The 22,238-nt window shown below is 63.3% G+C and overlaps 1 protein-coding gene across 1 annotated transcript in view; it reads left to right on the top strand.

Moving 5' to 3' along the window:
* LOC146058433 (uncharacterized) overlaps positions 1 to 14,393 on the top strand; it is a 122,076-nt gene extending 107,683 nt beyond the window's left edge. Inside the window, exons 3-7 of the mRNA XM_083170713.1 lie at positions 87 to 228; positions 4,013 to 4,154; positions 6,564 to 6,705; positions 10,516 to 10,657; positions 14,332 to 14,393. Of these exons, the coding sequence (XP_083026839.1) occupies positions 87 to 228; positions 4,013 to 4,154; positions 6,564 to 6,570 (291 nt within the window). The 3' untranslated portion in view covers positions 6,571 to 6,705; positions 10,516 to 10,657; positions 14,332 to 14,393. The remainder of the gene's footprint in view (positions 1 to 86; positions 229 to 4,012; positions 4,155 to 6,563; positions 6,706 to 10,515; positions 10,658 to 14,331) is intronic.
* The last annotated feature ends 7,845 nt before the right edge of the window (positions 14,394 to 22,238 follow it).

The raw sequence follows: 22,238 nt of genomic DNA, 5'->3' as shown, positions 1-22,238 counted from the left end.
TACGCTGTGCCCCCCGTGTGTATGCTGTGCCCCCCCTCCGTGTGAACGCTGTCGCCTTTAATATTATTATTCTGTTTCCTGCCCAGACGCTGACCACCCCATGGTACCGCCGGGACTGGGACGCTTCCACAGCCTGCGGACCAGATTCAGGCGCTTCCTTGAGTTGCCTCCGCCACCGGGAAGGCAGAAAGAAGCCACCCTGGACATCAGAGGAGCAGCTGCACCCAGGTAAATACGTACCCCCACTGTCCCTGTGTGTACCCTGTCCCCCCAGTGCCCCCGTGTGTACGCTCCCCCACCCAGTGTACCTGTGTGTGCGCTGCCCCCCCCAGTGCCCCCCGTGTGTACGCTGTCCCCCCCCCAGTGCCCCCCATGTACGCTGTTCCCCCAGTTCCCCCGTGTATGCTGTGCCCCCCGTGTGTACGCTGTCCCCCCCGTGCCCCCCGTGTGTACGCTGTCCCCCCCAGTGCGTACTCTGTGTCCCCCCCAGTGCCCCCCCTCGTGTGTACGCTGTTCCCCCCCCAGTGCCCCCCTTGTGTACTCTGTCCCCCCTGTACTGCAGCTGCACTCAGGTAAATCCGTCCCCCCACTGTCCCTGTATGTACCCTGTCCCCCCAGTGCCCCTGTGTGTACGCTTCCCCCCTCAGTGCACCCATATGTACGCTGTTCCCACCAGTGCCCCCCATATGAACAGTGCCCCCCGTGTGTACGCTTCCCCCCGTGTGTACGCTGACCCCCCAGTGCCCCCCTGTGTTTACGCTGTCCTCCTCAGTCCCCTCCCCCCCGTGTGTACGCGGTCTCCCCCAGTGCGCCCCCCGTGTGCATGCTGTCCCCCCCAGTGCCCCCCCCTCCGTGTGTACGCTGTCCCCCCAGTGCCTCCCCCCCTGTGTGTACGCTGCCCCCCCAGTGCCCCTCCTGTGTGTGTACGCTGTCCTTCCCCCCCAGTGCCCCCCGTGTGTATGCTGTCCTTCCCCCCCAGTGCCCCCCGTGTACACTGTCCCCTTCCCCAGTGCCACCCCCGTGTGTACGCTGCCCCCCCAGTGCCCCCCTGTGTGTGCTGCCCCCCCAGTGCCCCTGTGTGTGCTGCCCCCCCAGTGCCCCTGTGTGTGCTGCCCCCCCAGTGCCCCTGTGTATGCTGCCCCCCCCCCGTGTGTACGCTGTACCCCCCATGTGTACGCTGTACCCCCCATGTGTATGCTGCCCCCACATTGCCCCCCCCGTGTACGCTGTCCCCCCTAGTGCCCGCTTTCCCGTGTGTACGCTGTCCCCCCCCAGTGCCCCCCCCCCCTGTATGTACGATGTCCCCCCAGTGCCCCCCCCCCCCCCGTGTGTACGCTGCCCCCCCAGTGCCCCCCCTATGTGTGTACGCTCCCCCCCGTGCCCCCGTGTGTGTACGCTGTCTCCCCCCCATGTACACTGTTCCCGCCCCCCGTGTGTACGCTGTGCCCCCGTGTGTACGCTGTCCGCCCCCGTGTGTACGCTGTCCGCCCCCCTGTGTACGCTGTCCGCCCCCTGTGTACGCTGTCCGCCCCCCAGTGCCCCCCTGTGTACGCTGTTCGCCCCCAGTGCCCCCTGTGTACGCTGTTCGCCCCCCAGTTCCCCCGTGTGTACGCTGTTCGCCCACAGTGCCCCCTGTGTACGCTGTTCGCCCCCCAGTGCCCCCGTGTGTACGCTGTTAGCCCCCGTGTGTACGCTGTTAGCCCCCGTGTGTACGCTTCCCCCGTGTGTACGCTGACCCCCCAGTGCCCCCCTGTGTTTACGCTGTCCTCCTCAGTCCCCTCCCCCCGTGTGTACGCGGTCTCCCCCAGTGCGCCCCCCGTGTGCATGCTGTCCCCCCCAGTGCCCCCCCTCCGTGTGTACGCTGTCCCCCCAGTGCCTCCCTCCTGTGTGTGTACGCTGTCCTTCCCCCCCCAGTGCCCCCCGTGTGTATGCTGTCCTTCCCCCCCAGTGCCCCCCGTGTACACTGTCCCCTTCCCCAGTGCCACCCCCGTGTGTACGCTGTCCCCCCAGTGTCCCCATGTGTGTGCGCTGTCCACCCCCCAGCACCCTGTGTGTATGCTGTCCGCCCCCCTGTGTACGCTGTCCGCCCCCCAGTGCCCCCTTGTGTACGCTGTCCGCCCCCCAGTGCCCCCTTGTGTACGCTGTTCGCCCCCTTGTGTACGCTGTTCGCCCCCTTGTTTTCGCTGTTTGCCCCCGTGTGTACGCTGTTCGCCCCCCAGTGCCCCGTGTGTACGCTGTCCGCCCCCCCAGTGCCCCCGTGTGTACGCTGTCCGCCCCCCCAGTGCCCCCGTGTGTACGCTGTCCGTCCCCCCAGTGCCCCTGTGTGTACGCTGTCCGTCCCCCCTCAGTGCCCCCGTGTGTACGCTGTCCGTCCCCCCTCAGTGCCCCCGTGTGTACGCTGTCCGCCCCTCCAGTTCCCCCGTGTGTACTTTGTCCGCCCCTCCAGTGCCCCCGTGTGTGCTGTTCGCCCCCCAGTGTCCCCGTGTGTGCGCTGTCCACCCCCCAGTGTGCCCCTGTGTGTACGCTGTCCGCCCCCCCAGTTCCCCTGTGTGCGCTGTCCGCCCCCCAGTCCCCCCGTGTGTGCGCTGTCCACCCCCCAGTGTGCCCCTGTGTGTACGCTGTCCGCCCCCCTGTGTACGCTGTCCGCCCCCCAGTGCCCCCGTGTGTACGCTGTTCACCCCCGTGTGTACGCTGTTCGCCCCCGTGTGTACGCTGTTCGCCCCCGTGTGTACGCTGTTCGCCCCCTTGTGTACGCTGTTCGCCCCCGTGTGTACGCTGTCCGCCCAACCAGTGTCCCCGTGTGTACGCTGTCCGCCCCCCCAGTGCCCCCGTGTGTACGCTGTCCGCCCCCCCCCCCAGTGCCCCCGTGTGTACGCTGTCCGCCCCGCCCCTAGTGCCCCCGTGTGTACGCTGTCCGCCCCCCAGTGCCCTCGTGTGTACGCTGTTCGCCCCCCAGTGCCCCCCGTGTGTGCTGTTCGCCCCCCAGTGCCCCCGTGTGTGCTGTTCCCCCCCCAGTGCCCCCGTGTGTGCTGTCCGCCCCCCCCCAGTCCCCCCGTGTGTGCGCTGTCCACCCCCCAGTGTGCCCCCGTGTGTACGCTGTCCGCTCCCCCAGTGCCCCCCTGTGTACGCTGTTCGCCCCCCAGTGCCCCCGTGTGTACGCTGTTCGCCCCCGTGTGTACGCTGTCCGCCCCCCAGTGCCCTCGTGTGTACGCTGTTCGCCCCCCAGTGCCCCCCGTGTGTGCTGTTCGCCCCCCAGTGCCCCCGTGTGTGCTGTTCGCCCCCCAGTGCCCCCGTGTGTGCTGTCCGCCCCCCCAGTCCCCCCGTGTGTGCGCTGTCCACCCCCCAGTGTGCCCCCGTGTGTACGCTGTCCGCCCCCCCCAGTGCCCCCCTGTGTACGCTGTTCGCCCCCCAATGCCCCCGTGTGTACGCTGTTCGCCCCCCCAGTGCCCCCATGTGTACGCTGGCCGCCCCCCCAGTGCCCCCGTGTGTACGCTGTCCGCCCCCCCCAGTGCCCCCGTGTGTACGCTGTCCGCCCCCCCCCAGTGCCCCCGTGTGTACGCTGTCCGCCCCCAGTGCCCCCGTGTGTACGCTGTTCGCCCCCGTGTGTACGCTGTTCGCCCCCTTGTGTACGCTGTTCGCCCCCGTGTGTACGCTGTCCGCCCCCCCAGTGCCCCCATGTGTACGCTGTCCGCCCCCGTGTGTACGCTGTCCGCCCCCCCAGTGCCCCCATGTGTACGCTGTCCGCCCCCCCAGTGCCCTCGTGTGTACGCTGTCCGCCCCCCAGTGCCCTCGTGTGTACGCTGTCCGCCCCCCAGTGCCCCCCGTGTGTACGCTGTCCGCCCCCCAGTGCCCCCCGTGTGTACGCTGTCCGCCCCCTAGTGCCCCCCGTGTGTACGCTGTCCGCCCCCAGTGCCCCCCATGTGTGTACGCTGTGCCCCCCCGTGTGTATGCTGTGCCCCCCCTCCGTGTGAACGCTGTCGCCTTTAATATTATTATTCTGTTTCCTGCCCAGACGCTGACCACCCCATGGTACCGCCGGGACTGGGACGCTTCCACAGCCTGCGGACCAGATTCAGGCGCTTCCTTGAGTTGCCTCCGCCACCGGGAAGGCAGAAAGAAGCCACCCTGGACATCAGAGGAGCAGCTGCACCCAGGTAAATACGTACCCCCACTGTCCCTGTGTGTACCCTGTCCCCCCAGTGCCCCCGTGTGTACGCTCCCCCACCCAGTGTACCTGTGTGTGCGCTGCCCCCCCCAGTGCCCCCCGTGTGTACGCTGTCCCCCCCCCAGTGCCCCCCATGTACGCTGTTCCCCCAGTTCCCCCGTGTATGCTGTGCCCCCCGTGTGTACGCTGTCCCCCCCGTGCCCCCCGTGTGTATGCTGTCCCCCCCAGTGCGTACTCTGTGTCCCCCCCAGTGCCCCCCCTCGTGTGTACGCTGTTCCCCCCCCAGTGCCCCCGTGTGTGCTGTTCGCCCCCCAGTGCCCCCGTGTGTGCTGTTCGCCCCCCAGTGCCCCCGTGTGTGCTGTTCGCCCCCAGTGCCCCCGTGTGTGCGCTGTTCGCCCCCCAGTGCCCCTGCGTGCGCTGTCTGCCCCCCAGTCCCCCTGTGTGTGCGCTGTCCACCCCCCAGCACCCTGTGTGTACGCTGTCCGCCCCCCTGTGTACGCTGTCCGCCCCCCAGTGCCCCCTTGTGTACGCTGTCCGCCCCCCAGTGCCCCCTTGTGTACGCTGTTCGCCCCCTTGTGTTCGCTGTTTGCCCCCGTGTGTACGCTGTTCGCCCCCCAGTGCCCCGTGTGTACGCTGTCCGCCCCCCCCAGTGCCCCCGTGTGTACGCTGTCCGCCCCCCCAGTGCCCCCGTGTGTACGCTGTCCGCCCCCCCAGTGCCCCCGTGTGTACGCTGTCCGTCCCCCCAGTGCCCCTGTGTGTACGCTGTCCGTCCCCCCTCAGTGCCCCCGTGTGTACGCTGTCCGCCCCTCCAGTTCCCCCGTGTGTACTTTGTCCGCCCCTCCAGTGCCCCCGTGTGTGCTGTTCGCCCCCCAGTGTCCCCGTGTGTGCGCTGTCCACCCCCCAGTGTGCCCCTGTGTGTACGCTGTCCGCCTCCCCTGTGTGCGCTGTCCGCCCCCCAGTCCCCCCGTGTGTGCGCTGTCCACCCCCCAGTGTGCCCCTGTGTGTACGCTGTCCGCCCCCCTGTGTACGCTGTCCGCCCCCCAGTGCCCCCGTGTGTACGCTGTTCACCCCCGTGTGTACGCTGTTCGCCCCCGTGTGTACGCTGTTCGCCCCCGTGTGTACGCTGTTCGCCCCCGTGTGTACGCTGTCCGCCCAACCAGTGTCCCCGTGTGTACGCTGTCCGCCCCCCCAGTGCCCCCGTGTGTACGCTGTCCGCCCCCCCCCCAGTGCCCCCGTGTGTACGCTGTCCGCCCCCCAGTGCCCTCGTGTGTACGCTGTTCGCCCCCCAGTGCCCCCCGTGTGTGCTGTTCGCCCCCCCAGTGCCCCCCGTGTGTGCTGTTCGCCCCCCAGTGCCCCCGTGTGTGCTGTTCGCCCCCCAGTGCCCCCGTGTGTGCTGTCCGCCCCCCCCCAGTCCCCCCGTGTGTGCGCTGTCCACCCCCCAGTGTGCCCCCGTGTGTACGCTGTCCGCTCCCCCAGTGCCCCCCTGTGTACGCTGTTCGCCCCCCAGTGCCCCCGTGTGTACGCTGTTCGCCCCCGTGTGTACGCTGTCCGCCCCCCAGTGCCCTCGTGTGTACGCTGTTCGCCCCCCAGTGCCCCCCGTGTGTGCTGTTCGCCCCCCAGTGCCCCCGTGTGTGCTGTTCGCCCCCCAGTGCCCCCGTGTGTGCTGTCCGCCCCCCCAGTCCCCCCGTGTGTGCGCTGTCCACCCCCCAGTGTGCCCCCGTGTGTACGCTGTCCGCCCCCCCAGTGCCCCCCTGTGTACGCTGTTCGCCCCCCAATGCCCCCGTGTGTACGCTGTTCGCCCCCTTGTGTACGCTGTTCGCCCCCCCAGTGCCCCCGTGTGTACGCTGGCCGCCCCCCCAGTGCCCCCGTGTGTACGCTGTCCGCCCCCCCCAGTGCCCCCGTGTGTACGCTGTCCGCCCCCCCCAGTGCCCCCGTGTGTACGCTGTCCGCCCCCCAGTGCCCCCGTGTGTACGCTGTTCGCCCCCGTGTGTACGCTGTTCGCCCCCTTGTGTACGCTGTTCGCCCCCGTGTGTACGCTGTCCGCCCCCCCAGTGCCCCCATGTGTACCCTGTCCGCCCCCGTGTGTACGCTGTCCGCCCCCCCAGTGCCCCCATGTGTACGCTGTCCGCCCCCCCAGTGCCCTCGTGTGTACGCTGTCCGCCCCCCCCAGTGCCCTCGTGTGTACGCTGTCCGCCCCCCAGTGCCCCCCGTGTGTACGCTGTCCGCCCCCCAGTGCCCCCCGTGTGTACGCTGTCCGCCCCCTAGTGCCCCCCGTGTGTACGCTGTCCGCCCCCAGTGCCCCCCATGTGTGTACGCTGTGCCCCCCCGTGTGTATGCTGTGCCCCCCCTCCGTGTGAACGCTGTCGCCTTTAATATTATTATTCTGTTTCCTGCCCAGACGCTGACCACCCCATGGTACCGCCGGGACTGGGACGCTTCCACAGCCTGCGGACCAGATTCAGGCGCTTCCTTGAGTTGCCTCCGCCACCGGGAAGGCAGAAAGAAGCCACCCTGGACATCAGAGGAGCAGCTGCACCCAGGTAAATACGTACCCCCACTGTCCCTGTGTGTACCCTGTCCCCCCAGTGCCCCCGTGTGTACGCTCCCCCACCCAGTGTACCTGTGTGTGCGCTGCCCCCCCCAGTGCCCCCCGTGTGTACGCTGTCCCCCCCCAGTGCCCCCCATGTACGCTGTTCCCCCAGTTCCCCCGTGTATGCTGTGCCCCCCGTGTGTACGCTGTCCCCCCCGTGCCCCCCGTGTGTACGCTGTCCCCCCCAGTGCGTACTCTGTGTCCCCCCCAGTGCCCCCCCTCGTGTGTACGCTGTTCCCCCCCCAGTGCCCCCCTTGTGTACTCTGTCCCCCCTGTACTGCAGCTGCACTCAGGTAAATCCGTCCCCCCACTGTCCCTGTATGTACCCTGTCCCCCCAGTGCCCCTGTGTGTACGCTTCCCCCCTCAGTGCACCCATATGTACGCTGTTCCCACCAGTGCCCCCCATATGAACAGTGCCCCCCGTGTGTACGCTTCCCCCCGTGTGTACGCTGACCCCCCAGTGCCCCCCTGTGTTTACGCTGTCCTCCTCAGTCCCCTCCCCCCCGTGTGTACGCGGTCTCCCCCAGTGCGCCCCCCGTGTGCATGCTGTCCCCCCCAGTGCCCCCCCCTCCGTGTGTACGCTGTCCCCCCAGTGCCTCCCCCCCTGTGTGTACGCTGCCCCCCCAGTGCCCCTCCTGTGTGTGTACGCTGTCCTTCCCCCCCAGTGCCCCCCGTGTGTATGCTGTCCTTCCCCCCCAGTGCCCCCCGTGTACACTGTCCCCTTCCCCAGTGCCACCCCCGTGTGTACGCTGCCCCCCCAGTGCCCCCCTGTGTGTGCTGCCCCCCCAGTGCCCCCCTGTGTGTGCTGCCCCCCCAGTGCCCCTGTGTGTGCTGCCCCCCCAGTGCCCCTGTGTGTGCTGCCCCCCCAGTGCCCCTGTGTATGCTGCCCCCCCCCGTGTGTACGCTGTACCCCCCATGTGTACGCTGTACCCCCCATGTGTATGCTGCCCCCACATTGCCCCCCCCGTGTACGCTGTCCCCCCTAGTGCCCGCTTTCCCGTGTGTACGCTGTCCCCCCCCAGTGCCCCCCCCCCCTGTATGTACGATGTCCCCCCAGTGCCCCCCCCCCGTGTGTACGCTGCCCCCCCAGTGCCCCCCCTATGTGTGTACGCTCCCCCCCGTGCCCCCGTGTGTGTACGCTGTCTCCCCCCCATGTACACTGTTCCCGCCCCCCGTGTGTACGCTGTGCCCCCGTGTGTACGCTGTCCGCCCCCGTGTGTACGCTGTCCGCCCCCCTGTGTACGCTGTCCGCCCCCCTGTGTACGCTGTCCGCCCCCCAGTGCCCCCCTGTGTACGCTGTTCGCCCCCAGTGCCCCCTGTGTACGCTGTTCGCCCCCCAGTTCCCCCGTGTGTACGCTGTTCGCCCACAGTGCCCCCTGTGTACGCTGTTCGCCCCCCAGTGCCCCCGTGTGTACGCTGTTAGCCCCCGTGTGTACGCTGTTAGCCCCCGTGTGTACGCTTCCCCCGTGTGTACGCTGACCCCCCAGTGCCCCCCTGTGTTTACGCTGTCCTCCTCAGTCCCCTCCCCCCGTGTGTACGCGGTCTCCCCCAGTGCGCCCCCCGTGTGCATGCTGTCCCCCCCAGTGCCCCCCCTCCGTGTGTACGCTGTCCCCCCAGTGCCTCCCTCCTGTGTGTGTACGCTGTCCTTCCCCCCCCAGTGCCCCCCGTGTGTATGCTGTCCTTCCCCCCCAGTGCCCCCCGTGTACACTGTCCCCTTCCCCAGTGCCACCCCCGTGTGTACGCTGTCCCCCCAGTGTCCCCATGTGTGTGCGCTGTCCACCCCCCAGCACCCTGTGTGTATGCTGTCCGCCCCCCTGTGTACGCTGTCCGCCCCCCAGTGCCCCCTTGTGTACGCTGTCCGCCCCCCAGTGCCCCCTTGTGTACGCTGTTCGCCCCCTTGTGTACGCTGTTCGCCCCCTTGTTTTCGCTGTTTGCCCCCGTGTGTACGCTGTTCGCCCCCCAGTGCCCCGTGTGTACGCTGTCCGCCCCCCCAGTGCCCCCGTGTGTACGCTGTCCGCCCCCCCAGTGCCCCCGTGTGTACGCTGTCCGTCCCCCCAGTGCCCCTGTGTGTACGCTGTCCGTCCCCCCTCAGTGCCCCCGTGTGTACGCTGTCCGTCCCCCCTCAGTGCCCCCGTGTGTACGCTGTCCGCCCCTCCAGTTCCCCCGTGTGTACTTTGTCCGCCCCTCCAGTGCCCCCGTGTGTGCTGTTCGCCCCCCAGTGTCCCCGTGTGTGCGCTGTCCACCCCCCAGTGTGCCCCTGTGTGTACGCTGTCCGCCCCCCCAGTTCCCCTGTGTGCGCTGTCCGCCCCCCAGTCCCCCCGTGTGTGCGCTGTCCACCCCCCAGTGTGCCCCTGTGTGTACGCTGTCCGCCCCCCTGTGTACGCTGTCCGCCCCCCAGTGCCCCCGTGTGTACGCTGTTCACCCCCGTGTGTACGCTGTTCGCCCCCGTGTGTACGCTGTTCGCCCCCGTGTGTACGCTGTTCGCCCCCTTGTGTACGCTGTTCGCCCCCGTGTGTACGCTGTCCGCCCAACCAGTGTCCCCGTGTGTACGCTGTCCGCCCCCCCAGTGCCCCCGTGTGTACGCTGTCCGCCCCCCCCCCAGTGCCCCCGTGTGTACGCTGTCCGCCCCGCCCCTAGTGCCCCCGTGTGTACGCTGTCCGCCCCCCAGTGCACTCGTGTGTACGCTGTTCGCCCCCCAGTGCCCCCCGTGTGTGCTGTTCGCCCCCCAGTGCCCCCGTGTGTGCTGTTCCCCCCCCAGTGCCCCCGTGTGTGCTGTCCGCCCCCCCCCAGTCCCCCCGTGTGTGCGCTGTCCACCCCCCAGTGTGCCCCCGTGTGTACGCTGTCCGCTCCCCCAGTGCCCCCCTGTGTACGCTGTTCGCCCCCCAGTGCCCCCGTGTGTACGCTGTTCGCCCCCGTGTGTACGCTGTCCGCCCCCCAGTGCCCTCGTGTGTACGCTGTTCGCCCCCCAGTGCCCCCCGTGTGTGCTGTTCGCCCCCCAGTGCCCCCGTGTGTGCTGTTCGCCCCCCAGTGCCCCCGTGTGTGCTGTCCGCCCCCCCCAGTCCCCCCGTGTGTGCGCTGTCCACCCCCCAGTGTGCCCCCGTGTGTACGCTGTCCGCCCCCCCCCCAGTGCCCCCCTGTGTACGCTGTTCGCCCCCCAATGCCCCCGTGTGTACGCTGTTCGCCCCCCCAGTGCCCCCATGTGTACGCTGGCCGCCCCCCCAGTGCCCCCGTGTGTACGCTGTCCGCCCCCCCCAGTGCCCCCGTGTGTACGCTGTCCGCCCCCCCCCAGTGCCCCCGTGTGTACGCTGTCCGCCCCCAGTGCCCCCGTGTGTACGCTGTTCGCCCCCATGTGTACGCTGTTCGCCCCCTTGTGTACGCTGTTCGCCCCCGTGTGTACGCTGTCCGCCCCCCCAGTGCCCCCATGTGTACGCTGTCCGCCCCCGTGTGTACGCTGTCCGCCCCCCCAGTGCCCCCATGTGTACGCTGTCCGCCCCCCCAGTGCCCTCGTGTGTACGCTGTCCGCCCCCCCAGTGCCCTCGTGTGTACGCTGTCCGCCCCCCAGTGCCCCCCGTGTGTACGCTGTCCGCCCCCCAGTGCCCCCCGTGTGTACGCTGTCCGCCCCCTAGTGCCCCCCGTGTGTACGCTGTCCGCCCCCAGTGCCCCCCATGTGTGTACGCTGTGCCCCCCCGTGTGTATGCTGTGCCCCCCCTCCGTGTGAACGCTGTCGCCTTTAATATTATTATTCTGTTTCCTGCCCAGACGCTGACCACCCCATGGTACCGCCGGGACTGGGACGCTTCCACAGCCTGCGGACCAGATTCAGGCGCTTCCTTGAGTTGCCTCCGCCACCGGGAAGGCAGAAAGAAGCCACCCTGGACATCAGAGGAGCAGCTGCACCCAGGTAAATACGTACCCCCACTGTCCCTGTGTGTACCCTGTCCCCCCAGTGCCCCCGTGTGTACGCTCCCCCACCCAGTGTACCTGTGTGTGCGCTGCCCCCCCCAGTGCCCCCCGTGTGTACGCTGTCCCCCCCCCAGTGCCCCCCATGTACGCTGTTCCCCCAGTTCCCCCGTGTATGCTGTGCCCCCCGTGTGTACGCTGTCCCCCCCGTGCCCCCCGTGTGTATGCTGTCCCCCCCAGTGCGTACTCTGTGTCCCCCCCAGTGCCCCCCCTCGTGTGTACGCTGTTCCCCCCCCAGTGCCCCCCTTGTGTACTCTGTCCCCCCTGTACTGCAGCTGCACTCAGGTAAATCCGTCCCCCCACTGTCCCTGTATGTACCCTGTCCCCCCAGTGCCCCTGTGTGTACGCTTCCCCCCTCAGTGCACCCATATGTACGCTGTTCCCACCAGTGCCCCCCATATGAACAGTGCCCCCCGTGTGTACGCTTCCCCCCGTGTGTACGCTGACCCCCCAGTGCCCCCCTGTGTTTACGCTGTCCTCCTCAGTCCCCTCCCCCCCGTGTGTACGCGGTCTCCCCCAGTGCGCCCCCCGTGTGCATGCTGTCCCCCCCAGTGCCCCCCCCTCCGTGTGTACGCTGTCCCCCCAGTGCCTCCCCCCCTGTGTGTACGCTGCCCCCCCAGTGCCCCTCCTGTGTGTGTACGCTGTCCTTCCCCCCCAGTGCCCCCCGTGTGTATGCTGTCCTTCCCCCCCAGTGCCCCCCGTGTACACTGTCCCCTTCCCCAGTGCCACCCCCGTGTGTACGCTGCCCCCCCAGTGCCCCCCTGTGTGTGCTGCCCCCCCAGTGCCCCCCTGTGTGTGCTGCCCCCCCAGTGCCCCTGTGTGTGCTGCCCCCCCAGTGCCCCTGTGTATGCTGCCCCCCCCGTGTGTACGCTGTACCCCCCATGTGTACGCTGTACCCCCCATGTGTATGCTGCCCCCACATTGCCCCCCCCGTGTACGCTGTCCCCCCTAGTGCCCGCTTTCCCGTGTGTACGCTGTCCCCCCCAGTGCCCCCCCCCTGTATGTACGATGTCCCCCCAGTGCCCCCCCCCGTGTGTACGCTGCCCCCCCAGTGCCCCCCTATGTGTGTACGCTCCCCCCCGTGCCCCCGTGTGTGTACGCTGTCTCCCCCCCATGTACACTGTTCCCGCCCCCCGTGTGTACGCTGTGCCCCCGTGTGTACGCTGTCCGCCCCCGTGTGTACGCTGTCCGCCCCCGTGTGTACGCTGTCCGCCCCCCTGTGTACGCTGTCCGCCCCCCTGTGTACGCTGTCCGCCCCCCAGTGCCCCCCTGTGTACGCTGTTCGCCCCCAGTGCCCCCTGTGTACGCTGTTCGCCCCCCAGTTCCCCCGTGTGTACGCTGTTCGCCCACAGTGCCCCCTGTGTACGCTGTTCGCCCCCCAGTGCCCCCGTGTGTACGCTGTTAGCCCCCGTGTGTACGCTGTTAGCCCCCGTGTGTACGCTTCCCCCCGTGTGTACGCTGACCCCCCAGTGCCCCCCTGTGTTTACGCTGTCCTCCTCAGTCCCCTCCCCCCGTGTGTACGCGGTCTCCCCCAGTGCGCCCCCCGTGTGCATGCTGTCCCCCCCAGTGCCCCCCCTCCGTGTGTACGCTGTCCCCCCAGTGCCTCCCTCCTGTGTGTGTACGCTGTCCTTCCCCCCCAGTGCCCCCCGTGTGTATGCTGTCCTTCCCCCCCAGTGCCCCCCGTGTACACTGTCCCCTTCCCCAGTGCCACCCCCGTGTGTACGCTGTCCCCCCAGTGCCCCCCTGTGTGTGCTGCCCCCCCAGTGCCCCTGTGTGTGCTGCCCCCCCAGTGCCCCTGTGTATGCTGCCCCCCCGTGTGTACGCTGTACCCCCCATGTGTATGCTGCCCCCACATTGCCCCCCCCGTGTACGCTGTCCCCCCTAGTGCCCGCTTCCCCGTGTGTACGCTGTCCCCCCCCAGTGCCCCCCCCCCTGTATGTACGATGTCCCCCCAGTGCCCCCCCCCCCCGTGTGTACGCTGCCCCCCCAGTGCCCCCCCTATGTGTGTACGCTCCCCCCCGTGCCCCAGTGTGTGTACGCTGTCTCCCCCCCATGTACACTGTTCCCGCCCCCCCTGTGTACGCTGTGCCCCCGTGTGTACGCTGTGCCCCCGTGTGTACGCTGTGCCCCCGTGTGTACGCTGTGCCCCCGTGTGTACGCTGTCCGCCCCCCTGTGTATGCTGTCCGCCCCCCTGTGTACGCTGTCCGCCCCCCTGTGTACGCTGTCCGCCCCCCTGTGTACGCTGTCCGCCCCCCTGTGTACGCTGTCCGCCCCCCTGTGTACGCTGTCCGCCCCCCAGTGCCCCCCTGTGTACGCTGTTCGCCCCCAGTGCCCCCTGTGTACGCTGTTCGCCCCCCAGTGCCCCCGTGTGTACGCTGTTCGCCCACAGTGCCCCCTGTGTACGCTGTTCGCCCCCCAGTGCCCCCGTGTGTACGCTGTTAGCCCCCGTGTGTACGCTGTTAGCCCCCGTGTGTACGCTTCCCCCGTGTGTACGCTGACCCCCCAGTGCCCCCCTGTGTTTACGCTGTCCTCCTCAGTCCCCTCCCCCCCGTGTGTACGCGGTCTCCCCCAGTGCGCCCCCCGTGTGCATGCTGTCCCCCCCAGTGCCCCCCCTCCGTGTGTACGCTGTCCCCCCAGTGCCTCCCCCCTGTGTGTACGCTGCCCCCCCAGTGCCCCTCCTGTGTGTGTACGCTGTCCTTCCCCCCCAGTGCCCCCCGTGTGTATGCTGTCCTTCCCCCCCAGTGCCCCCCGTGTACACTGTCCCCTTCCCCAGTGCCACCCCCGTGTGTACGCTGTCCCCCCAGTGCTCCCCTGTGTGTGCTGCCCCCCCAGTGCCCCTGTGTGTGCTGCCCCCCCCCAGTGCCCCTGTGTATGCTGCCCCCCCCGTGTGTACGCTGTACCCCCCATGTATGCTGCCCCCCCATGTGTACGCTGTACCCCCCATGTGTATGCTGCCCCCACATTGCCCCCCCCCGTGTACGCTGTCCCCCCTAGTGCCCGCTTCCCCGTGTGTACGCTGTCCGCCCCCCTGTGTACGCTGTCCGCCCCCCTGTGTACGCTGTCCGCCCCCCTGTGTACGCTGTCCGCCCCCCAGTGCCCCCCTGTGTACGCTGTTCGCCCCCAGTGCCCCCTGTGTACGCTGTTCGCCCCCCAGTGCCCCCGTGTGTACGCTGTTCGCCCACAGTGCCCCCTGTGTACGCTGTTCGCCCCCCAGTGCCCCCGTGTGTACGCTGTTAGCCCCCGTGTGTACGCTGTTAGCCCCCGTGTGTACGCTGTTAGCCCCCCGTGTGTACACTGTTAGCCCCCCGTGTGTACGCTGTTAGCCCCCCGTGTGTACGCTGTTAGCCCCCCGTGTGTACGCTGTTAGCCCCCCGTGTGTACGCTGTTAGCCCCCCGTGTGTACGCTGTGTGTACGCTGTTCGCCCCCCAGTGCCCCCGTGTGTACGCAGTTCGCCCCCCCCCCCCAGTGCCCCCGTGGGTACGCTGTTTGCCCCCCCTGTGTGTACGCTGTGCCCCCTCCCGTATACGCTGTGCCCCCCCCTCCGTGTGTATGCTGTGCCCCCCTTCGTGTGAACGCTGTGCCCTTTAATATTATTATTATGTTTCCTGCCCAGACGCTGACCACCCCATGGTACCGCCGGGACTGAGACGCTTCCACAGCCTGCGGACCAGATTGAAGCGCTTCCTTGAGATGCCTCCGCCACCGGGAAGGCAGAAAGAAGCCACCCTGGTCATCAGAGGAGCAGCTGCACCCAGGTAAATACGTCCCCCCACTGTCCCTGTGTGTACCCTGTCCCCCAGTGCCCCTGTGTGTACGCTGTCCCCCCAGTGCCCCCCCGTGTGCGCTGTGCCCCCCATGTGTACGCTGTCCCCCCAGAGCCCCCGTGTGTACTCTGTCCCCCCCCCCAGTGCACTTCCGTGTGTACGCTGTCCCCTCAGTGCCCCCCGTGTATATGCTGTCCCACCAGTGCCCCCCCATGTGTACGCTGTCCCCCCATTGCCGCCCCCCGTGTGTACGCTATCTCTCCAGTGCCCCCCTGTGTGTATGCTGTCCCCCCAGTGCCCCCCCGTGTGCACGCTGTGCCCCCGTGTGTACGCTGTCCCCCCAGTGCCCCCTGTGTGTACGCTGTCCCCCCAGTGCCCCCTGTGTGTACGCTGTCCCCCCAGTGCCCCCTGTGTGTACGCTGTCCCCCCAGTGCCCCGTGTGTACGCTGTTCCCCCAGTGCCCCCTGTGTGTACGCTGTCCCCCCAGTGCCCCCTGTGTGTACGCTGTCCCCCCAGTGCCCCCTGTGTGTACGCTGTCCCCCCAGTGCCCCCTGTGTGTACGCTGTCCCCCCAGTGCCCCCTGTGTGTACGCTGTCCCCCCAGTGCCCCCTGTGTGTACGCTGTCCCCCCAGTGCCCCCTGTGTGTACGCTGTCCCCCCAGTGCCCCCCGTGTGTCTACGCGGTCCCCCCAGTGCCCCCCGTGTGTCTACGCTGTCCCCCCAGTGCCCCCCCGTGTGTCTACGCTGTCCCCCCAGTGCCCCCCCCCGTGTATACGCTGTCCCCCCAGTGCCCCCCCGTGTGTACGCTGTGCCCCCCGTGTGTCTACTGGCCGCCCCGTGTGTACGCTGTCCCCCTGCAGTGCCCCCCCGTGTGTACGCTGCCCCCCGTGTGTATGCTGTCCTCCCCCCCAGTGCCCCCCGTGTGTACGCTGTCCCCCCAGTGCTCCCCCATGTGTACACTGTACCCCCAGTGCCCCCCGTCCTGCCCCCAGTGCGTATGCAGTCCCGGCCCCCCATTGGCCGCTGTGTACGCTGTGCCCCCCGTGTGTACGCATTGTTGATGTTGTTGTTGTTATATTTCCTGCCCAGACTCTGTCCTCCCCATGCTGCCGCCGGGACTCGTCGGGACTAGGTTCAGGCGCTTCCACAGCCTGCGGCCTAACAGTCTGGTGAAGCCCCGGCCTTGAGTTGCCTCTGCCATCCAGAAGACAGAAAGCAGCCACCCGGGCCATCAGAGGAGTGGCTGCACCCAGGTAAATCCATCCCCCCACTGTCCCTGTCCCCTATCCCCACTATCCCTGTGCACACCCTGTCCCCCCCACTGTCCCTGTATGTACCCTGTCCCCCCCCACTGCCTGCCGTTTGTATGCTGTCTCCCCAGTGCCCTCCGTGTGTACTCTGTCCCCCCCTGTACTGCAGCTGCACTCAGGTAAATCCGTCCCCCCACTGTCCCTGTATGTACCCTGTTCCCCCAGTGCCCCTGAGTGTACGCTCCCCCCCAGTGCACCCGTGTGTACGCTGTCCCCACCAGTGCCCCCCATATGAACAGACCCCCCGTGTGTACGCTGTCCCCCCCGTGTGTACGCTGTCCCCCCCGTGTGTACGCTGTCCCCCCCGTGTGTACGCTGTCCCCCCCGTGTGTACGCTGTCCCCCCTAGTGCCCCCCTGTGTTTACGCTGTCCTCCTCAGTCCTCTCCCCCCGTGTGTATGCTGTCTCCCCCAGTGCACCCCCGTGTGTATGCTGTCCCCCCCCAGTGCCCCCCCCTCCGTGTGTATGTTGTCCCCCCGTGCCCCCCATGTGTAGGCTGTCCCCCCCCCAGTGTCCCCCCCCCTGTGTGTACGCTGCCCCCCCCAGTGCCTCCCCCCTGTGTGTACGCTGCCCCCCCAGTGCCCCCCCTGTGTGTGCTATCCTTCCCCCCCAGTGCCCCCCGTGTGTACGCTGTCCCCTTCCCCAGTGCGACCCCCGTGTGTACGCTGTCCCGCAGTGCCCCCCGTGTGTACGCTGCCCCCCCAGTGCCCCCCGTGTGTGTGCTTCCCCCCCAGTGCCCCCCGTGTGTGTGCTTCCCCCCCAGTGCCTCCCGTGTGTGTGCTTCCCCCCCAGTGCCTCCCGTGTGTGTGCTTCCCCCCCCAGTGCCCCTGTGTGTGTGCTGCCCCCCCCCCAGTGCCCCCGTGTGTATGCTGCCCCCCCAGTGCCCCCGTGTGTATGCTGCCCCCCCAGTGCCCCCCGTGTGTATGCTGCCCCCCCCATTGCCCCCATGTGTACGCTGTCGCCCCCCCCCCCATAGTGTCCCCCGTGTGTACGCTGTCGTCTCCCCAGTGCCTCCCCTGTGTGTTCGCTCCCCCCACAGTGCCCCCCGTGTGTACGCTGTACCCCCGTGTGTATGCTGCCCCCCCCCCAGTGCCCCTGTGTATGCTGCCCCTGTGCGTATGCGGCCCCCAAGTGACCCCGTGTGTACGCTGTACCCTGTGCCCCCTTGTGTATGCTGTCCCCCCATGTGTACGCTGTACCTGTTCCCCCCGTGTGTATGCTGTTCCCCCATGTGTACACTGTACCCTGTGCCCCCCGTGTGTATGCTGTCCCCCCCAGTGGCCCCCGTGTGCACGCTGTCCCCCCCCCCCGTGCCCCCGTGTGCACATTGTCATCGTCCCCGGTGCCCCTTGTGTGTATGCTGTTGCCCCTGTGTGTGTATGCCGTGCCCCCGTGTGTATACGCAGTCCCTCCCCCAGTGCCCCCCATGTGTATGCAGGCCCTCCCCCAGTGCCCCCCCCCCATGTGTACGCAGTCCCACCCCCAGTGCCCCCCCATGTGTACGCAGTCCCTCCCCCAGTGCCCCCCCATGTGTACGAAGTCCCTCCCCCAATGCCCCCCCATGCGTACGCAGTCCCTCCCCCAGTGCCCCCCATGTGTACGCAGTCCCTCCCCCAGTGCCCCTCATGTGTACGCAGTCGCTCCCCCAGTGCCCCCCCATGTGTACGCAGTCCCTCCCCCAGTGCCCCCCCATGTGTACGCAGTCCCTCCCCCAGTGCCCCCCCATGTGTACACAGTCCCTCATGTGTACGCAGTGCCCCCCGTGTGTACGCAGTCCCCCCAGTGCCCCCCGTGTGTACGCAGTCCCCCCCCCCCCAGTGCCCCTTGTGCATAAGCTCTGCCCCCCCTATGTGTACCCCGTGTGTACATTGTCCTCCTTCATGGCCTACAGTAAAGCTTCTACTCTCTGGGTGTCATGCTCATTGCCAGGGGCTTCTTGGGATGGATGTCTTGCCTGTTGACAGGGGTTTCATGCACTGGGACGGGTGTCATACTCAATGCCAGGGGTTTGTTATTCTTGTGGCCAGGGGTAATGCTCATTGCCAGGGGTGTGTTATCATTAAACATTTAAAAAATCTAATTGTATTCTTTCACTGAAATTTAAAATTTAAAATAAAAAAAAAAAAAATTGAAAAAAACCTATGAAATTCCAAAGACAAAAAACCTTACGGTTTCACATGTCCCATTAAGGCTTCTTTTATTATTATTATTATTATTATAATTTTATTTATAAGGCGCCACAAGTGTTTCGCAGCGCCGTACAAAGGAACAATACAGGGAGACAAAAACTTGGCATAACATTGAATAAATAACAAAAATACAGTACAAATAAAGAGCACCACAGTTCAATACACATTACAGCTTAAATGTAAGTAGTGAGGACCCAATCAACATACAACTAGAGGCTTGAGGCCAATGATGGAGATGAGTATGAAGATCTGGCATTTCTGAAACCTGTTGTAACTCTTCCACTCAAACGCCAAAAAGCAATGAAATTCCGATCATTAAGGCTGACGCCTTAATGGACGTGTTCCTTGCGCAATACAGATATGGTACGCCATCACAGCCTGTGGGTAAGTGCAGATTCAGCACTCTCACAGAGTGAGATTGCTGTCACTCACACAATGGTGGAGCTGCTAATTCACAGATTTGTGTGCTCATTGGAATACACACATGCAGTCTATGCAACTGAAGGTCTGAGCATTAAACAGAGCCGAGAGGATGGGGAAAAAGTGGTGTTGATTGGGGTAGGAGGCAGTGTGGTGCAGATGGGGAGGAATAGAAATGCGTAGATGGTAGGAAGGCTAAGCAGCACTGATGGGGGACTAACGGAGCAGATGGGTGGAAAACTGTGGCACGAATTGGGGAAGGTAAGGCAGAGTGATGCGATTGGTTGGGAAACAGAGGAGCAGTTGGAGGAAAGACAGCACTGATGGGGGAGGGGGTTCGGAGCAAAGGGGATAAAGGGAAAACAGAACAGCGTAGATGGAGAGGGGAGACAGCAGTACAGATGGAAGGAAACTGTCATGGATGAGGTGGGCAGAGCAGCATGGATGGAGGGGGAGACAGAGTATCGCTAATAGAGGGGAAGCCAGTGGCACAGATAGAAGGAAAAAGTGGCATCTGTGTGGAAAGACAGGGCAGGGCAGATGGGAATAGACACATTGTTGTGGATGAGGGAATCCACACAGCAGTAGGTATCGGGGAAGACAGAGCAGCATGAAGGCGTACGGGAGAAGAAAGAGTAGATGCATAGTAGTTGGGAGTATTATAGTTTTTGCAATTATGAAAGATGTTTCTGGTAACAGCATGTGAATACTAAATGAAATGGATATAGGTAGTGAGTGTGAAAGATGTTGGACCCTCAGTGGGATAGTTCTAGTAATAGTGTTTATTCTAGCACCCGCTATCTTTGAAAACCCATGCAGTTCCTCTACCCTGTCTGGGGTGTTGCTGTCTGCTGTAGTGTTTCTAGCACAGGTCTGGTTTGCAGTGCTGATATACAGATCACACTAGAAGCACTACAGCAGACAGCTACACCCCAGGCAGGTAAGAGGAACTGCATGAGTTTTCAAAGATGGCGGGTGCTAGAATGAACACTATAGTAACTCAGTGGGCTAGACCGTTTTAGATGATTGCAGGTACTTATTAGGATGAGTGCGCCACATAACTTTTCAGACCTTCAGTTGCATAGACTGCATGTGTGTATTCCAATGAGCACACAAATCTGTGAATTAGCAGCTCCACCATTGTGTGAGTGACAGCAATCTCACTCTGTGAGAGTGCTGAATCTGCACTTACCCACAGGCTGTGATGGCGTACCATATCTGTATTGCGCAAGGAACACGTCCATTAAGGCGTCAGCCTTAATGATCGGAATTTCATTGCTTTTTGGCGTTTGAGTGGAAGAGTTACAACAGGTTTCAGAAATGCCAGATCTTCATACTCATCTCCATCATTGGCCTCAAGCCTCTAGTTGTATGTTGATTGGGTCCTCACTACTTACATTTAAGCTGTAATGTGTATTGAACTGTGGTGCTCTTTATTTGTACTGTATTTTTGTTATTTATTCAATGTTATGCCAAGTTTTTGTCTCCCTGTATTGTTCCTTTGTACGGCGCTGCGAAACACTTGTGGCGCCTTATAAATAAAATTATAATAATAATAATAATAATAAAAGAAGCCTTAATGGGACATGTGAAACCGTAAGGTTTTTTGTCTTTGGAATATATATATATATATATATATATATATATATATATATATATATATATATATATATATATATATATAAAGCAGTATTAGGATAAGTGATGCTCATATATACAGTAGTGTCTCTCTCTGTATAAATAATTACAGTGGATGTAGGTTAAGAGAAAATATTTAATTAGTGCTATAGTACCCTAACAGGATACACAAAAAATGTAGATAATACTGTAATTGGTCTGCCTGATATGTGTGTGCAGTATACTTCTCACCATTCCACTTTAAATTAACAGTACACCAATTGTTTTCCAGGAAATTACCACCTCAATTCATCACTCGCTACTGTTCTGTTAGCAAGGCAACAACTGATAGAATCTTTTAATGAAACACTGCACTAACTCAATGTACTGTACATACAGAACAATACAAAAGGCATAATGATGTAATGGCTGAATTCACACCAAAGCCATTTTCTCCACTTACATTGTCTCAAAGTCACAATTGATTTCTCTTTTTCATCACATAAAATGTGTTATTTTATGCTCTTGTTATGACTATTTTAGTATTTCAACTACTCTATTTTCTGTAAGTCACCTAGTAATTTTATTACTCTCATTCACCTTGTCCCTCTTTTTAGCAGCTTTCCCTATGATGCCCCTTTCAGACCGCACTTTGGAAACGGTATATTGCCATTTTTTTACCGTTTTAAAACAGTAATCTGTGCGGTCTGAAAGGTGCAGATCCAATTAACCAGTTTTTTCAAACCGGTTAAAATGCAGGGTCCTACCCGTTTCAGACCCGGTATTTTGGGATCAAAATCAGGTCTGAAACGGTATTTAGTACCCAGCCAATGAGCTGGGTCCTAAATTCAGCGCAGTGAATATTTAATGAGCGCTCATTAAATATTCACAGCACTGGAGCCGCCCCCACGCGCGTGTCGACCCCCCCCCCGCGCACATGTCGACCCACCCCCCGTGCAGCCGGTACCTCCGTTGTGGATCCCGGCAGTGCAGTATGGTCGGAAGCACTCGTAAAAAAAAGTGTCTTTCAGAAAATGGCTGCCCCATAGGAAAACCCGTTTAAAAAAACTGTCTTTCGTATGGGGGCAGCCATTTTCCAAAAGTCACTTTTCTTATAAGAAAAATGACTTTCGGAAAATGGCTACCCCCATACGAAAGACAGTTTTTTAAAACAGGTTTTCCTATGGGGCAGCCATTTTCTGAAAGACACTTTTTTTCATAAGTGCTGCCGACCATACTGCAGTGCCGGGATCTGCAACCGAACTCAGGTACCTGCTGCACGGAGGGGAGGGGGGGACGGGGGGGAGGGGGGGGCGGGAGGGCGGCGCTGAAGGCTGCACTGGCTTTGACCCTGTATTTGGAAAGTTTCCAAAAACTGGTCTGCCAGTGTCAAAAAATCGGCACTTAAACGGTAATATACCGTTTAAGAGGTGCGGTGTGAAAGGGGGTTTACCTGGCAGACCCGTTTTTGAAAACGTTTTCAAATACAGGGTCAAAGCCAGTTATGTGGTCTGAAAGCAGCATGACCTACTTCCACCCTCCGCCCCCTCCCTTGTACCTCCCCAATAATGACACAGACAACAGTATTGCTATTTAAAGGGTCACAGACAAATTTATTGATTGAAATTGAATTGGTAGCTCAAAGGGTGGCAGTAAGAAGCAGTGTGTACCAGAAGCAACAGCCTCTCAATCAATAAATATTTCCTTAACCAATGGGGTGGACGACCTTTAGCCCCTGTGCAATTTGGTTGAGATGAAGCACTCCCATTATTTGGCTAAGCACAGGCCCCTCCTCAAAGATGGCGGCCTGGTCTTCCCTCCTGGGAAGTGACAATCTTGCCATTCTCACAGGGGAAATGCCGGCCAACCATTATCACGCCTCTAGAGGCCGCTGAGGTGCACTGCTTACCTACCTGTCAGAAGGCCATAACTTTAGTCTACATGCCTATTAATGCATTTTACACTATTGTACATACCCCCTTCTCCAAATACAAAGTATAATCACATGTTGCAGACCTCAATTTTTTTAAATTTTGCTCCACAAGTATTGGGAGTGCAACACTCATTGGGTGAGATATACACAAGGTTTTTTGCCTTGCTGCACCTCGCTCCTAATTAAATTCAGTAAAGTATGGCAGAATACCAATTCTGTGGGATCCTGGGGGGAAAGATGTAACAAACCTTGGAGATAGATAAGAGGAGAGTGTGCGGGTGAGGTAGTG

The sequence above is a fragment of the Crinia signifera genome, chromosome 2, assembly GCF_055691185.1.
Source record: "Crinia signifera chromosome 2, ASM5569118v1, whole genome shotgun sequence".
Lineage (NCBI taxonomy): Eukaryota > Metazoa > Chordata > Amphibia > Anura > Myobatrachidae > Crinia > Crinia signifera.
Note: the sequence above shows the minus strand (reverse complement) of the source record. Positions and strands in the feature narration are given on the sequence as shown.